The sequence below is a fragment of the Rhamphochromis sp. 'chilingali' genome (genome assembly GCF_963969265.1).
Source record: "Rhamphochromis sp. 'chilingali' genome assembly, chromosome: 5".
NCBI lineage: Eukaryota > Metazoa > Chordata > Actinopteri > Cichliformes > Cichlidae > Rhamphochromis > Rhamphochromis sp. 'chilingali'.
In genome coordinates, this window is record NC_137932.1 from 42,881,638 (window position 1) to 42,900,027 (window position 18,390).

Here is an 18,390-nt window from a genome sequence, read left to right on the forward strand (position 1 = left end):
CTGTGTGGAGTTTGCATGTTCTCCCCGTGTTTGCGTGGGTTCCCTCCGGGTACTCCGGCTTCCTCCCACCGTCCAAAGACATGCAGCTTGTGGGGATAGGTTAATTGGATAATCCAAATTGCCACTAGGTGTGAATGTGAGTGCGAATGGTTGTTTGTCCCTGTGTGTTGGCCCTGCGACAGACTGGCGACCTGTACAGGGTGTACCCCGCCTCTCGCCCTATGACAGCTGGGATAGGCTCCAGCGCCCCCCGTGACCCTGAAAAGGATAAGCAGAAGCGAATGGATGGATGGATTAATAAAGTTTTCTGATTCAGATTTTCAGGAATATGATTTGAAGGTGTCCACTGACAAGTTCCAAGTTTGTAAAACTGTATCCAAGCACATTTGCTACATTGTGTCTGCCACCAGCCAAGAAAAATAGAAGCAATAACTTAGTGGCTCCAGCCTACTGATCTTAAGACCCTATAATCCTTCTTGGGTTTCTGTATATGGCTGTTCCTTCTGAATTATCAGTGCTTTATTATCAGTTACTCAGTTTTTGTGCGAGTCTTGACAGTTCTGACAAAATGCTGTCTTCCAGCACACCGAGGAAAGCAAACTCCAGCACATAGGACCATCTATTTTAAGAAATCAGAGCCTTTTGGACATCACACGTGGCCTACGTCCTGGCCTTTGCTGACCTGAAGTCCTATATACTGCATGTAAACTGTATCTTGATGCATGCTCAATCATCCAGCTAAGTAAATCCCCAAAGTTTGATTCTGTTCATTTGGATGTAGCGTTTTCAGTGGGAGAAAAGTTTCGTCACCCATCCAACTCTATCAAGAATACCCAGAGAGGTTCTGGAACTCTGAAAGAAATGATCATCTTGAGTAAAATGGGCTGTGGTTGATAAATTCCATGTGGTGCTAAATTCACCACCTCATCAGGAGGTCCTGATGAGGTCCTGATCAACTTGGTGCATCACTCTCTGCTATTCCAGACTCCCATTGGGTGATACTCTAATGGCCCTGCTAAGTAAGCTGGATCTACAAAGGGACCAGGATGGATGACGCTATTGGAAGGGTGAAATCGGAAGTAACAGCCATTGCAGCCATCCAGTGTTATTCAGAGCAGTCATCCAGAGATTGCTTTTCTTCAGCATGAAGGAGGAAGTCTGCAGCTGTGGAATGGGCTACTGTGTAGGAAGACTGCCAAACCAAACAGCCTTGTTAAAAGAAGGAAGTCAGGGTGCGATATCTCAGTACACGGGTGCCCAGAAAGCACTGCATTTATGATAAATTTGTACTGTTTTGCTGTCTTTTTACTCCAGACATTCTAATGTAACAATGCAGAGAAGATAAAAAGTTCCACTGGAGAAACGCTTCTTTTCAGTCATTATTACTAAGTGACTGTAGGATTTCCTTTTATACACCTCCAGTACTTTTACTTTTGATGCTTTTGATGCTGTGCAAAATAAAGTTCTTATTGGGTAAAATTTAGACTACAGGAAATTTGCAGAAATGTCATTTTCATAAAGAAAATCCCCTAAATTTACTTTAATGAAGGTTTACTTCTATATTTTTTAAAATAAACAACACCAAACAGTCACACGAGGACAGCAAAGCACAGCATATTTGTTTCCCCTTGGTCCACCGGGTGTCACCTCACGTCACATTTTTATAAAAATTGAAAGAAGTCACTGCTTTTATATGAAAAACCCAACATTTCAACTTTATTAACATCAAGATTTTGAAGACATTTTTTCTCTGCTTTGAATAGAAAACAGATCGTTTATACAACAGTTAGGACCCCTACAGCACAACTATGAGAAATGAATCCTTTAAGTGGGCTGCATCATTCAAAAGCCACCTCACTGTATCTTTCAATGAAAAACGCAGAGATGCATCAATGAACAATGATGTTGTTCTCTGAGCCTGCTACACAGTGATAAAAGAGGTGAGTTATCTGTGGTGGCGATCCCGTTTAAATGCATCCTGTCAATGTAAAATCATGTATGCAGATGCAAAGATGAGTGAATATGTGAGACATGACTGTCTTGTACTGTAGGATGTTGAGTCCATATTCAGTGTGCTTTACAACAACTGGGCTGTTTTTGTACAAACACAATGTGGAGAATCTTTGTGAAATGAGTATGAGCGTCAGAAACCAGGCTGCATGTCACAGCAGAGCTTTTTCACATTAGTAACCCCTAATGTTAACGGAGGGCCTATTTAGCTTATTTCTAGAAGCATTTCCCTGTTGTTGTTGTTGCAGTTTTTGAAAAGTTTGTAGTCCACTACAGGAGCATTAAATGATTTACAATAAAAAAAATCCTTATTTATCTCATATCCAGACACCAATAAATGTTTGGCCCACAGGAAATTTTCTATGAGCTGCATTTAGGCTTGGGTGATGTACCCGACTCAGGCTGAGTCTGCCTCCCTAAATTCAGCCACAGGTCCACCTTATTTGGACAAGATGCCAGCTGTTGTTGGACATTTGGGTCATATCTGGCCCACACAACACTCGTTTTAATGTTAAGCCCATCTCATGACTTTTATCCATGTCTGGTCCACACAGGATCTGCCAGTCATAAAACATGTGGCACATTTGTAGCCCCAGACGTATCACGCTGCTTGCCCCTCAGTTGAGCCTCTGTAAGGCTCTTGGCATTTTAAGTTTGCCTCTTCAACAATCCCACAGAGCCACATCAGGCCAGAGAGTGTGTTCTAGTTTCTTGTGGTCATGTGAAAAAGTAGCAGGCTAGAAAGCTGAACTTGGTAACGTGTACTGATTATTATAAAAGTCTATTTTAGCCTAAACTTCAACTTAAATGTCAAAACAAACTCCAATAAGTCTCAAACACAAGTCTCTTGTTAATAGTAATTTTTAACTATGCTGATTTCTGTTGCTGTGCAGAAACACTCTTCCTGTTGTCTTTTGAGCAACATGGCACCATCACCACTGCTTACATGTCATTTTTTAAGCCATTTTAAAATTTCCAGATATCAGATCAATGCTTATGTGACATTTTTTCTCCCTAAATTTAAAACATCCTTTAAAGCAAATTGAAGTCTACTAACTTTGTGTTATTTGAACATTGCATAAAAATACCAGGCAGTTTAGTGCAAGGTGAAACAGGTTAGTTTGCAGCATTGTGGTGATGTTCACAGTAATGCATGATGTTGACTGTGCAGAGAAGCTGCAGTGGCCACAGTCTGTGCTGGTTTATATCAGAGATAGCAGAAATCAAATGAAATTTAAGGTGATTCACTCACTGAATTTCACCTTTATGCCAGCTTTGTAGTATCTGGGTTCATGTAACATCACCTGATATCGTTTTGAATTCAGTTGTGTAAATCCACAAAAAGCAGCGAGTACTGGCGTCGCAGCAGCAGCACATTTGAGCTGATCACAGCTAAGCAAAGAAAGTCTACCAGAGGTCCTGACTGTGTTTCCCTACACTGCAGTGTGTAACTTGTGCTGTTGGGTTTTTATGGCATTTGCTGACAATAACAGAAATAAAGAGTGAAGTTAATCCTTCAAGGAGAAGCAACAAAACCAATCTGATTAAAATTCATCCCAGAATATTGTCTGTTGTTCATTTTCACGATCCCTTTTTTCGCTTCTATTTCCCCTCATTCCTCCAATGGACAGTTGTGTATGGCTGCTCCTTTCTGAGCCTGGCTCTGTGAGAGGTCTCTTCCTGTTAAAAGGTAGTTTTTTGTCCTCACTGTTACTAATGTTGCTCACAGAGGATCTTCTGATGTTGGGGTTTTATTCTTTTTTTCTCTCCAGGTGTCAGAATTTCATTTTTTACGTGTGGAGCACGAGCTCTGCATTTGACGTCACACTTATTTCACAAAAACACTCATGAACAGGCCATCTGTGTTAGTCTACCTGAGTCCACAACTTTTCCAACTGCTTCATTATTCTTTTGCTGAAAGCCTCCAGATCTCTGAAGACTCTGAGAACATTATTTAATGACAAAAAACGCTGTACATGCTTGCAGTTCTTCAGATGTGATGAGTCTTTGCACATTTATAGCTGTGATGTATTTCATACTGCAGGTCACAAACCTTATTTGCTCAGTTGATCTGTCTAGTAGAGATCATCATTCTCCAAGTTTCCCTCTAAATAAGACCAACCGAATAACGATAAACATTAGAATATCATATCTGTGGTATAAAATAAAAAAATCATTAGCAGCTGTGAATATACGGCGTCCAGTATTAATGACTTGGATCATGTTGAAAATACATGTCCTCTATTAAAAATTAAGAAAAATAAGAGAAGCAAATTAAGAAAAGACCCATTAAGACATATAGTAACCAATGTAAGTGATCACAAAATAAACTCTAATAATGGCTAACAACATAGTCATGATGGATATAAATGAAAGTAGCAGAAAAATAGTTTTTGCTATTTTGAGGAGGCAGAAATTGGGGAGTCGCAGGGATCAGAATGAGGCATGAGTACAGTACGAGTCTTTCAGGGTTGTTTTTTGGGAGGTTTTTGTGTGGGGTCTGTGGCAGAATCATGGCACCAGTCCAGGAGGGGGAGGTCATCACATCGCCTCTCCTCTTTCCATTAATCTCTCCTGATTCCTGCTGTGGTCATCTCCTCATCAGTCCTCTTCAGAGCCTCCTCATCAGCCTGCAGGGGCCAATGGAGCAGAGTGGATGTGGCTCAGAAGAGACACAGATCTCCTCTGAGGGCTTCTTTCTGGGCAGGGTTATGTTGCATAGTGATCAAAGCTTCCCAGGTACTCCAGAGCAGCCCGGTAGCACAGCTGGTACTGATCCTAGAGACACAGAATAAGTTTTGATCAGCACGTAAGGAGGATTATAGCAGAGACAAAGTTGTACAGTAAAGTGGATTTATTTTCATTAGGAACTTCAGGTTTGCCGCTGCAGTGCAGCAGCAGTTTATAATGTAAATATGTCACAAACATAAATCCTGTTCTGAAGCTTCCGGCTGACCTTCTGTTGTTTTAAAAAATTGCCCCAAATACCCTGTTAATTATCCCGCTACACAACACTTATATGAACCAAGCCAACCAGCGGTGAGGTGAATCGTGATCATAAAAAGATCTGATTTGGATCAAACCAATTCATTGATAAATAGATTGTACAATCGATAATCTTGTTTTCAACACGGTACAGTCGTGGTGACTTAAGTTTCATACTCACTAAGCGATGTGACGTTTGTGGTTTTAAACAGTTCCACAGTAACTGTGACCTCCACAAATCAGAGATCACAGACCTTTTACAGGAGCACCTGCCATTGTTTCACAATCCAAGTTTACTTTGGATGGATGCAAAGTAAACTTTATTTAACCTTTATTTAACCAGGAATGTCCCGTTGAGATCAAAGACCTCTTTTTCAAGGGAGTCCAATATTATGGCTCCTAATCAGAATGTGGATGGGATTCTTACTGTTGAGCTCTGTTTCACTCTAAATGGAGCAATTTAAACATCATAATGTATTCACAAACTGAAACCTTAAACTCATTGACAAAGTTTTACTGGGTTGCTTTTGCGTTCAGTGGACTGCCCCCTGCTGGTCATGAGATATAATGCAGGTTTAAGGCAAAGTCACTTTTCATATCTGAAGGCTACATCAGAGACATTATAAGGTGGAGGTGTGGAACTAAAGCGGAACAGAAATCTATGGGAGAACTCTGTAAACTCGGCGGTTGTCCCGCCCTTCCCTAACAGACCCATTCAACAGATAAACCAGTAAACATCTGCGCTGTGCATTGTCAGCTGTGCATTGTGGCACAGCTGACAGTTCTGTGTAGTTCTGTGCACTTCGTGATGTCGATCAACATGTTTGTTTATTGCTCTGGCAGGAGGAGCCATAGAGACGTGGATTGTGTCTGCACAGATACTAATGAAGCCACAATGTTGTGTTGCTTTTTGAATTTGTAGCTAGAGATACAGCCAAGATATGTTATTGTTTGGGGAGAATCAAAAAGATGTGTTATATTCTTTTATGTGCTGTTTATGACTGTGCCCTTGTGATGAACGCCCCTGCATCACACTGATACCTCTGTCTGCACCATAGCCGGTCTCTGAGTTCGGAGAGTCTTGACGGTCTGGAAGAGGTCGACCACTCCTTCATACCTCATCCTTTCCAGAACGATGCTCAGAGTAATAAACACACCAGTCCTCCCAACACCAGCACTGGTAAACATACATTAACATTATTATACTGAAATGTATCACTTAAAGCTTCTCGTGTCAGATTTTGACAACCAAACCGATTATACACGGTCAAACATACACACGCTCTTAGTTACCTGCAGTGAACAGTGATGGGTCCATCTTGTCCGAATTGCTCTTTAGTTTTATGCACTTGGCCAATGAAGTCAATGAATCCCTCCCCGGTTTTTGGCACTCCTTGCTCTGGCCAATCCGTGAACTGAAACTGCCTGATGGTCCTCGATTGACCATCCTGGTTAATATGCAGGAAAATGGAAAGAAAAAAGGATAAATGGCTCACACAGAACGATCCCTGCCTCCCCCACCAGCTGGAAAGAGTGTACGAGTGATCTGCAGTCACATTCCTGCTGCTGCTAAAAGAGAACCTACCCGGGCATCAGTGACTTTGAACTCTCGGAGGATGTACTGAGGCATGTTGTACTCGGCCATCGGGTCCACAACAAAGTACTGGTAACGTGCAGAGCGCTCAGCAGGCCAGTACTGATGGCACTTTTCCTGAAAGATGGAGAGAAGATGATCGCGAAATGCATAACTGACTTGGAGTTTTAACACTGAGACCAAAATGCAACGATTAGGCCTCAGATTAGTGTGAAATGGGCAGTGGTTTCTGTTGCTGTCAGGCTGCTTTTGACCACCACGCTTTTTACTCACAGCACAGCAAACAACTCCAGTGTCTGCTGATAAAGGAAATAAAAGCAGTGTGACACTTCAGCACCAGCTTCTTCGAGGACTTTGATAACACAGAGACTGGACAAAGGCTGATGTGGTGGAACAGGAGCATTCAGTTGAAAGCAGGTCATTGCTGAATTATAGCAAAATGTGAGTATCTGCATGTCCTTATGAATCATCAACACGGCTGTTTCTTGTAACATTTAAAAGTATATGACAATGAACTCTATGCATCGATGTTGTAACATACACAGAGCTGGAGAAATCCTGCATGACATGAGGCAGGCTGTAACGTCGAGCTCAGCTACATGCCCGTCAGCTCAGCTGATCTCACAGCTCGTCCATATCAGCTCAGCCCAGAACTATTTAAGCTGCCAGCCGCTTTGCAACCCACCTCCATGAGCAGCCAGAGCAAATCCATGTTGACATATAAAATCACTGCACATAACAGCCTTTTGTTTTACTGTTTATTATAAGACTGCATATTTAATGGACCTGAGAGGTGTGATGATCAAATAATAGATTCATACCTAACTAAAAAGCAAAAACAGACAAAACAAGAAGTTACAATGACAAAAATAAAAAAATTAAATTAACTTAAATTTTACTGAATAAAAACACGTCTTTCTTCATTTAAGTAAAGCACTATATTTTCTGCATATTCAAATTGTATATTCCACTTTTATACGCACTGATCCAACCATCTTTAGAAACCCATTACTGGATGGTATTTAGGAGTATATTGAACTTTTTGTCAAAGACTTTAAATCCTTGACAAACTTTGTCTTTACCAGTAGTTGAAAAATATTTATTGTACAAAATCCCACAGCCAGATGTTTCAAGCAGAGCCTTATGTGTTACGTACAGATCATTATACTCTTTGAAGTGTCATTCTACTTTGTATTAACAGTAAATTCAGTGTATACGAGTTTTATTAAAACCAGATTTGGCAAAATGTAGAAACATTTCATGCTCCTTAAAAAAAAAGAAAGCATTTTTACTCATGTTAAAAATATACATGTGTGTATGCTCTGCCCTCCTTTTCCCTGTGGAGCCTTTATCATCACTTTCATTCCAGATTTCTGCTTGATGTATAGAAACGATTCAGATCTTGCATTGTTTTCAGTGCAACGTGACATAAAAGAAGGTGAAGCTGTTTTGTATTACCCGTCCCATCTCTCGGAGTTTAGTGAGCATCACTACGATGGTGGAGTTGTGCTCCCACAGCATTCTCCAGAAGTCCTCTGTGGTCTCGGCTAACGGGCCCTGGGTGGCCATGTAGGCTTTCTGCTGCCTGCAAATGGAAACAGAGACACAGAGCCTGTGTTTACTCCTCTGGGCTGCAGCAGCTCTGCTGCTATTTGGCTTCAGTTTTCTTCCACTTCAGCTCTGCTTCAGAAAATCACTTTGGGTTTCTTTCTGTAAAGCAAAGTGACAGCAGTTAAATAATCTCACTGTTGCCCACTCATATTATCATGAAATGGACAGAAATCGAAAAGGTTTAGTTTGATCTGTCAAGGCTGCGAGTGAGTTCGTACATGTACAGTCCAATGAAAGCAAAGAAATATCTTTATTCTCATCTTCTTACCTGATTGTGATTCAGTAAAGTAAACCGTGTATGATTTGCTTAGCCAGATAATCACCAGCTGCCCCGAACTAATTTTACCTGCTTTTTCATGTCAGTTAATGATCGACTCAGTGCTCCCAAAGAGATCTGTGATTTGGTTTTAGGAACTTGGGGGTCCGGGTATTTCGGGTGATGACCGACTTTGCCTGGCTGGTTCTGAGACACGTAAGCTGATAAATAATACCTTAGAAAACAAGAACTTGCTCCATTAAAATGTGCAATGGATCAAGTACATCTGCCTAAAATGCTCATTATGAATTACAGTCATGGTTTTTCACAATTCGTGACACTGCAAAAATAAAAGAGTTAATTTAGCTGCGGCTTCACCACATCCGGACAAGAGTTCTGGGCAATGACATCCCACAAGTGTTGAACGAACCTCTCAGGTGTTAAATATTTAATTTCACATACCCCTTTAAAGAAAATTTGATGAGTCAGCTGCTTGCTAATGTGTGCGCTGATTTTTAAATAGTTTTGCTTGAACACATAGCCTTTTTAACAGCTCTGTTAAAATGACAGATGCCACCCCAGCTGCTCCGCCGGCTCCAGGCGATCCTCTGCAGCTGGACACCACCAGGGGGCAGTGTTGACGCATATAACAGTGGGCCTAGGTAATTCCCACAGACTTGCATGCCTGGGTGTGTTTCTGTTATCTGTATATATCAGTGCTCTTGTGTGACACTGGTGGTTGGAGGCTTTGTTGTTTTTGGCTACATGTTTGTCCTCCTCTCACAAGCAGTGGAGCTAATATTTCAATACTCCATAATACAACAACCAAAACAAATAGGAACGAACGCTGCTTATTTTGATGCTGTCACTTTACCTGCTGAGCGCTGCTGACTGACTGAAGCATTTAACCAGCAGCAGCTGGTTAAAGCCAGATTGTTGATGAGCACCGAGAACAGTTTGAACCAAATGTTACTAAACTGTAGTAGCCCTAACCCTAACCCTCTAAAACAAAGCTCTGAATATTAGCATATATGCTAATATTCAGAGCTTTGTTTTAGAGACAAGGCTGGAGTTATTCTGCCTTTTTTTCTACTGCCAGCAGAAAATCAAAAGTCAACGTGTATCAGCCCGTCTCTAAGAACTCTCTGGATGTTCATGTTAAGCTGATGTCACTTAAGCCTCCTGGGATTGAATACAAAACTTTGGATGCTGCTTAAAATGTAAATAAAAACAGTGTGCAATCATTTGCAAGTTGGAAGCCTGAAAGCTCCACATTTCTATTCTTGGAGTAGAGTGGCTTTGCATGATTTGCAGTTCAAAATAATCCTTATTTACATTGTTATTGTTATCTTGGCTTAGCCCCCCTTTAAGGCAGCTTGTATCTAAATGGCTGACTAAGGCTTTAACAACATGTGGTGCAGCTTTTGTGACTATATTGATCTAAACATATGTATAATATGTCGTGTTACAGGGATGATCTGATATCGTCGTGTTGGTGTTGATCCAGGATCAACATTGCAAGTGACCAATCACATTGTTCTGACGTTATTCTTTGGCGCGCCAAGCCATTCGTGCATTTATGAAGTTCCAGTGTTGCAAGGACAATATCAGTTCTGCTTAGCATTTATTAAAGGGTCAGGGTCCGTTGATCGGCGGACAGAGGCGGTTTCTTGCAGCTTAAGTACAGTTTTTTGTTTTACGGCATTTTTTCCCGAAGTCGCAAAAGTATGACGTCACAACATTCTGATTGGTCCTGGAACAACATTTACTATGTTGATCTGGGAACAACACCAACACGACCATATCAGATCGTGCCATCATACAGAGCCAAGAGCAGAAAGGGTGCAGCAGAATATAGTCCTTATTTAATACACCATTAACCATGAATTATCGCATCCCTGTGCTGTGTGATGGGGCCATCAGCTTGCAGCACTGCTGAGGTATTATTATTACCAGGTTGTTTGGCTATCTGCCTTCAGCTTCTCTGTTTTTGTTTCTTTTCTAAGGTTGAGTATTTCTCATCTTCCTCACACCACAAACAAATGACGGGCTAATCAAGCACAGTAATAATTTGGTCAGCGAAGCATTTGGTAGTGATTTTGGCGCTGTGGGCAGGTGTCGGCTCCTGCTGGACAAAAGAAATTTCCATTTCCATAAAACTTGTCAGAAGATGGAAACATGAAGTGCTCTAAATACCCTGGTACAAGCTGTGTTCACTCTGGACGTGATAAAACACAGTGAAGCAAAAAGCACCAGCAGATGACGTGGCATCCCAAATCACCAAAGAAAAGCAGTAATGCAGTTTCAGTAATGCAGCCTCTGATTCAGGACTGTGATGGTGTAGCACTTTTCTTCAAGACACTTGTGTGTGACAGCTTTTAATGTTCCTCACTCTACTACTTATGAAGCGCTCCCAAATTCTTGACAATCCACAAAAATCGGTGGTCATCTGTCGCTTGGGTTTAATGATCTTTTCATGAATATACTCGCTGCAAACAGCCTTTTGAGCAATGACCTTCTGTGGCTTCCTTTCCTTGCAGAGGGTGTTGATGATCATCACCTGGACAACTTTCAAGTCAGCACACTTCCCTGTGATTGTGTCTGCTGAACTAGACTGACAGATATGTGGTTCATATTATTTGAAAAGCAGCCGAAATATTTCAATAATTTGAGATACTAGACTTTTGAATTTCTTGAGCTACAAGCTATAATCATTAAAAGCCTTTGAAATACCTCAGTTTGTATGTAATCAGTATAGCATATGTGACGGTTTATCTTTTTGAAATTATGAAAAAATATGAACCAGTTAAAATTCTACATGAAGCAAGAGTTTCAGGCATACTCGCTGACAGAAACGAAAGCCAAATCAATAACCCAGAAAAGTTAATAGAATAGATTTTCCATTAATATTACACAAATTAAAGCATTTCACAGTTAATAGTGAGAACCACAACAGAGTTCTATCAAAAGTTAATTAAGCAGGAAGCAGATTTCACTGTTGTAACTTTTGACTCATGCAGAGTTAATAACATTGTGGTGTAAGCACTCGCTGCCTTTGTATCTCGCAGCGCAGTAAGTAGGAGAATAACGAATGGTGATACACAAAGACGTCACCGGGCATGTCCACTAATCATCATAATCATGTGCATTCCCCTCACCTTAATCTATCCTAATCCATGCTTCGCTCTTTAAAGGCTGAGCTCAGTGAGGGATGGAGCTCCCGAATCTCACTCCGCTCTTAATTACCGACACAGGAATTAGAGAGGAATTACACGACACCCCTGCCTCTTTCCGTTGCCTCCCTTTGGTGGGGGGTACTCAGGGGACTTCATTAGGTGCTGGGAGCCAAAAACAACATACACCCACCCTGCATGTAAAATGGGAAGTCCTGACTCATTAGCCACTGCTTTCTGTGAAAGTGCGCTAGAAAACTTTCAATAAGTCTTTTCCCGTGATTAACGTGATGTGTGACAATATCGGTGCTAATGTTGTGAGAGACATGTGTACTGTTTATGAAATCACATTGTGACGTGTTGAGTCTGAGGGACACTTTATGCTGCTAGGCTAATGTCAGAGTCACTCTGTTTATCGTGTTTCTGGACAAAGATTGGGGAAGAGATGTTAGAAAATAAACATCATGTTGTATTCAGTTTGGTAACTGTTTACCAAGGCCGTGCATTGAGGGCACTCATCAATAACTTTGGAGTCATTTTCCAGCTGAAATCTATACAAACACAAGTTGTTTTTTGCAGCCGACGACCTGCTGGCCATTTCAAAGAATTTAATATTCATCTGTGCTTATAAATAAACAGCACTGTCTAAACATGCTTTCTACACCTGAAGTAAGGGGAGGTGACGGACTGTGATAGTGCTCAGTGATGCATCTCGCAGCTGTAAGCTTACTGTAAACAGAAGACAATGTTAGCAGACTGAGAATCATCACTCGCCGTCATAACTTTCAGAATAAAATCTGAGCAACAACATGAAAGTTTGTGAGTTGAATTTTAGCCCAAAGCTCAAGTGACCAACTTTGTATATCCTGAACCATATCATCATGCGATCATACGAGTTCTGGCTAAAGCTGTGGAGACGATCATGACTCGTGTTGTCACATGATCTTTTGGGCATCGTGCTACATCGTAGAGCTCCAAATGCAGACTACAGGAATAAGTAATATGAAGCATATAGACTGCATGTTCTTCAAATCAGCGTTACTTTGAATCTCAAATTCATGCATGTCTCTACTTTACTATGTTTTATTGCAATGTCAGTGTTTCCTTGATCCAAGAAGACAATAATTATGTTTTTGCACATAAATGTTGATAGAAATAAGAAAAGGACTGATCAGATTTCTGGCCTTCATACTGAGCTATGATCACACAGGCATTAAGCTGAGTGTCTCCTCAGTTCATTTCCCTTCTATAAAGGTAGAAAACCCTCAAGATTTCTTCATGTCCAAAGACAGAACATGGACACAGACGGCAGTCGCGTCGTGGACCTGTTGGTGTAATCAGTTCATTTCTCTGACATGTCACTGATCTCAAACAGCCTATCCATTCACAAGAGGTGGAAAAAGTGGGAGAATGAACAGGCCTGTCAATAAAACCAATTTGTTTTGACAACTGACACAACAAAGGGATGTGAGGCGGTGAAACACCGGACTCCATGTCAGCCTGTAATTTAATGCTGTCAGCTGCCACAGAGAAGGTCCAACCCCCGGCTCATTAGAGGTGCAGCAGCTGAGCAGAAATGCGCCGCACTACTCATTTCTGTGAAGTGATTTCTGTGGGCTCACCTGTACCCGTCGATGAAGCTGGCATTGATGTAGTCAGAGCCCTCCACCCCTCTGATCGGCTGCAGGCAGACGCGAGTAGACTCGAAAGGCATGATGTTCACCAGGCGGTTCTTGAATTTGTTGCACGGCAGGTTGGCACTGATGAATCTTGAGGTATGTGCTTTAGAGTTGGCCAGTTTCTGCAGAGACAGAAGAAAGGACAGGTGATTGCAGCTACACGGCAGCATCCACTGTCTATCATCTGCCTCTGGTCTTTATAGTGCTAATCCAGTGTGGCGCGTGAGCAAGGTTGTTAAAGGGCACGAGGAGCTAACGTTCGCACTGATGCACGAGAATGATGCACTTTGAGACGATCCTTTTTTTCTCTGACTTCAAATGAATGTCGGATACTGTTGTGTGTTGAAGCTCATCCTGAAGATGCTGAAAAGTCAAAACAAATCCTGAAACATTTAGTGTGAGCCGACAGGCCTGTGACAATGCAGATCAAACCAGAGAAATAAGATGTTTGGATGCAAACCTAGCTGCGTGAATGATTTCATTCTCAAATTTTTCTTTTCAGTTTCGGTGGGGAGGAGGTGTTTCTTTACTGACAGGCACCAACTTGAGACCTCTGCACTGCAAGTGCAAGTGCAGTGAACTGAGGATCAAAACCTAATCATGCTCTGTTTAGATTTACAGCCACCCTGCTTGCATTAAAAAGCAGCATAATACTGAATGCTGGGCATTCCCCCTGCTGCAGGACAGAAGCTGCTTAAGCCACTGCACTTTTGCTAAAGCAGTTGAAGACAGTGGATTGCTGCAGATCATCCCGTATAAAACTATCTAACCTGGGATGACCTTATCTCCCGGTTTTCCTGGCTCTTGCTCTCCCTCTGCAGCTCCCTCTACTCCAGCCTCATCAGGAGCTCAGAAGTTAAGCTTTAACAACTTCTCCTCTGAGAAGAAGGAAAATCTTCCTTCTGCCTTTGCTTGCACTTGAGTATTACATTTACATGAATTTGGAGAGACTGTACAAACCAGGCCATGATAGCTATACTTTTACTGACTGCAATGTTGTAGTAACTGATTCTGACTTTATGATTTAAAATCTACCTAAAGTAGGCTGGATGGATATGAGTCTTGCAGATCCCCGTATTCCAAGGGACTCCAATTTAAATAAACAAAAAATGCTTTTACCCTCATGGCATGGTTGTGTCAATGATCCATCCACCCATCCCCAAAACCTGTTTAATATTTTTCTCTAGATGCATTAAAGTGTTTACATGTAGTGAATCTGACTCTGAGACTACTACTAGCACTGCAGTCATTTAAAGCTCATTTCTTTTATTCTTAATTTGCACTGAAACATGGTAACACACAGTGTGTGTACTGTACATTGTTATGGAATGACCTCTAGTTTACTAGCGGACAGAAATGCAGTGAGTTTGCACAACAGAGTGAAAAATCCCAACAGAAGGCGTTTGGGTTGGACTCCTATCACCTTCTCCTCAGTGATGATCCTGAAAAGCCTGTAAGAAACTAAAGGTGCAGCTGCTCTCTCATCTTTTTCCATGACTTAAAGTGTCTGTCATTGAATCCAAGCACAGTCGAGGCAGTTACTGTATGTGTTTAAAGTGCTTCCTTAAATATACTGAGTGCCCAAAGCCGTACAATCGTAAAGTCCAGATCTGCTCACCTTAAACTCCAGTTCCATAGCTGTCACCGCCTCTCCAGCGGGCACCTCGGTGAGCTTCTGGATGTGGGCGTACAGGTTGCGGGCAGGGACTTCTGTGTTGCCACAGACTGCAGCTTCCAGCAGGGCCTCGTGGACGAATATGTACTGATCCTCTGTCTGCACCATGTAGTTCCTTTGAGCTCGCATGCACGTCACATGACCGTATATGTCCACCGACTTCTCGTGTTTCATCCTCTCCAACATGGCGTCAATCACAATAAAGCAGCCCGTCCGGCCCACACCGGCACTGATGGGAGCACAGAGAGGAAACACAGGCGTCAGACCAGAGATCCCTGAGCGCTTTACATCTTTCCCCTGACCACTGTGGCATTTCCACGGGCCGGGAACAGCATCGAAATCCTCATGAATACCAGTCCAAACCAGTTACAAATGGGTCCTCGTCCCTCCATAAAGATTCACTGAGAGACGAGGCTGGCCTTTAACATTATGGAGGCAAGGAGGGGCTCATTGATTCCACTTTTATGTCATTGGTTGATCAGGGTGATTTCGTTTATATGCCTGCTTGCTCACAACGCTTACACGTTCTGGATTTGTCTGTCATGGTGCACAGAGATTCACGATGGACCTTAGAGTCTCTACACCTCATTGAATATTGCTCGGCTTGGATAGGCTGCTTTGTCCTTCTGGAGACACAAGCATCAGTAAAATCTTCTTTTACAAGGCCGTTCTTGGTCTTTCTTATTGACCTACACATGAAGGAAATTATAGATGGTTATTGTCTTTGGTTCAAAGACTTATTCGTGGCACCTGCACTTAAAGCTCACATTAAACTGCAGTCCGATATGGAAACTTGTTTTATTCTATTGTGTGGCAGAAGTAAAGCGATTACTCTACAACCTTGATTTTAGTGAATGGACCAAACTGCTGTGAGCCATTTGAAGAACAGTCCATATCCAAAAATGTATTGTTTTGAACATATAAACAGGACAAGAGCTTTCAGAGTATATCATTGTATTATTTGCCATTATTTGGTTCCATCTACAATGTTGTGCTGTGGACGACGAGGCCCACAGATTGCACCGTGAGCACTGCAGGATGTCAGGGTTACAGGATGACTGTGGGTTTTAAAGTGCAGCTCAGGACCTCTGCATACGTGCTCATGTACTTATTGTGTTATAAATAAAAATACCTGCAGTTTATATCTAACATCCCCTTATGGGAATATATGAATTCTGGATTTGTGCTGCAGAATTGGAAATGGAAAAGCCAGATACGGTTCTCTGACTTTATGGAAATGTAATATCTGTTCCATAAGGAAGAAATATATTTGCTTTTTGTGTCTAAATTTGTACAGTATAAGCAGACCAGTCATTTGAGATGCAGAAAAAAGAAGAAAAATCTATTTCCTGCTCGCCTTAGAACAGTTTCCATCCTTAATGTTAATAAATGGGTATTTTTTTAATCACTGTTATTTAATTATAAATTGTTAGTTAACAAAATTAACAAACATAATAAAGTGTAGTAGTTATTAACTTGTTTGTAGAACATTATTGTATCTGATTATTAAAATGATAAAAAAGCAGTTTCTGTATTTTTTAATTTTATTGACTGTTAAATACAAAATAATGAAAGTTCCTGAACAGTTAATATAAGGTGAGAGTGCAAAATGAAACCATACATTTTAAGATTGTACCTTTTATGTTGTAACTGGTGTTTTATGCAGGTTGATAAAAAACGGAGGAAACAAACATCCAAAAGCTGCCGCGGCACATGGGAGTCCCTGACGACAGCTATATGTCACTTCCTGTTTCTACACGACCTTCAGCAGTGTCCGTTTTGAATTTTAAGCTGACTTTGAAAGGACGGCAGAGGAGAATGAAATCACGAGGGAACAGTTCGTTCATGCGTTCAGCATGTCGTGACATTAAAACGAACCTTCGCTGAGAGCAGACTAATGAAGAAGAAAGAGTTCTGCTGGCCAAGAGCCGCATAAAAGCGGAAACATTTCCAGGACAAAGAAAAGCGTATAAACGATATTATTATTTTTTCCTCCCAATGCAGCAGATGGCCCCGCCCCTCCCTGACGCCGGTCCTGCCGCAGGCTTCTTCCTGTGAAACGGGAGTTTCTCCTTCCCACTGTTGCCAAGTGCTTGCTCACAGGGAATCATCTGCTTGTCAGGCTTTTCTCTGCATTATTGTCACATGAAGCACCTTTAGGCAGCCGTTGTTCTGATTTGGTGCCATATAAATCTGGTGGAGAAGTATAGATGTTAGAGTCTGTGTGTTTTGCTGGTGTCTGAGTCCTTACTTTGCAGGCTTAGCTTTGTGTTTGGGTCTTTCTGTATTTTAGTATTCATAGTTTGGACTCTGATACTCACGGACTGGCTTCTTTTGTTTGTTTGTGATTTTGGTTTATTCCATTCTTATCACCCTCAGTGTTTCCTCACTGTATGTTATGTTGTAGTGTGATGTTTGTTTATTTAATAGTCCTTCTTTTGGCTATTTATTTATTTTGTCTTTCTGATAGTTTTACTTCTCCTGTCCTGTGTTCAATTATCCATGATTATCTCATGTGTAAATCTATAATCAAGCCGTCCCCCTTTATCCATGTCTTAGCATTTATCTACCCTCCCTGTGTGGCTTGTTTGTGTATTTCGTCTTTCCCCAGTGGACTTACTATTTTTGGTTCTGTGCATGAACCTAATAAATGTGTTTTTCTGTTTTACCCCTGCCTGCTTCTGAGTCCTGCATTTGGGTCCCTTTTCCTGCACTATATGACAGCAGAAACAGGAAGTGACATCCATCCAGCATAAGGGACTCTGTTCCCTCCATTTAAAGACAAATAAACGACATTTTTTGTAAAGTGAAATAATGCGTTGTTGGCGATTCTTTTGTAACAGGAAGGCTGTACAGTATTCTGATTTACAGAATCAAATACATTTCTGTTCATTTGACCAACTTAACTCATTCTTGTAAACAGATCAATGGATTTCAATTATAAACCATGTTGTATGTGAACACATGAGACCATGATGAATAACACACTGCCACATTAGGGCGTAGAGTAAAATATGCACAGTAGTTGTTTTTCTCCAGTTTACTCCGTTTGCTTTGCTTTTTCTTTATTACAGGTTGGAGACTAAATGCAGTATGAGCTTTAGATACTGAAGTATTTCAGTGCTACACTTTGAAATCACTGATCCCACTTCTTCACAGAAGAAGTGGTGTGAAGGTCCTTCAGACAGCAGGGAGGGAGCACGCTGCCTACAGAAAACTGGACTGGCTTTTCAGATCCTTGCCCCTGTTGTTCCTTTGATAAGTCTGGTTTAAAGCTCCCCAGATCAGCTGGGTTGGTAAACATGAGTGTGCTGTGTGCAGCGTACGAAAACACTTTGAAGGATTTCTGTTTTCTTTCGGCACAACACATTTTCTTTGATGGGTTAGCTGTGTTAGTATGCTTTGAA

The 18,390-nt window shown here is 41.5% G+C and overlaps 1 protein-coding gene across 10 annotated transcripts in view; it reads right to left on the minus strand.

Moving 5' to 3' along the window:
- Positions 1-1,654: 1,654 nt before the first annotated feature.
- Positions 1,655-18,390, minus strand: part of ptprfa (protein tyrosine phosphatase receptor type Fa) — a 348,653-nt gene continuing 331,917 nt past the window's right edge. For 4 of the 10 annotated variants that reach the window (XM_080882887.1, XM_080882895.1, XM_080882890.1 and 1 more), the window contains 7 exons: positions 14,927-15,212; positions 13,252-13,430; positions 8,048-8,174; positions 6,581-6,706; positions 6,289-6,443; positions 6,037-6,172; positions 1,656-4,788 (listed from right to left, as the gene is read on the minus strand). In XM_080882887.1, coding sequence (XP_080739013.1) covers positions 4,720-4,788; positions 6,037-6,172; positions 6,289-6,443; positions 6,581-6,706; positions 8,048-8,174; positions 13,252-13,430; positions 14,927-15,212 — 1,078 coding nt within the window. In that variant the 3' untranslated portion in view covers positions 1,656-4,719. Of the gene's footprint in view, positions 4,789-6,036; positions 6,173-6,288; positions 6,444-6,580; positions 6,707-8,047; positions 8,175-13,251; positions 13,431-14,926; positions 15,213-18,390 lie in introns of all 10 variants that reach the window. The other 6 variants (XM_080882888.1, XM_080882894.1, XM_080882893.1 and 3 more) reach the window with 3 other exon arrangements.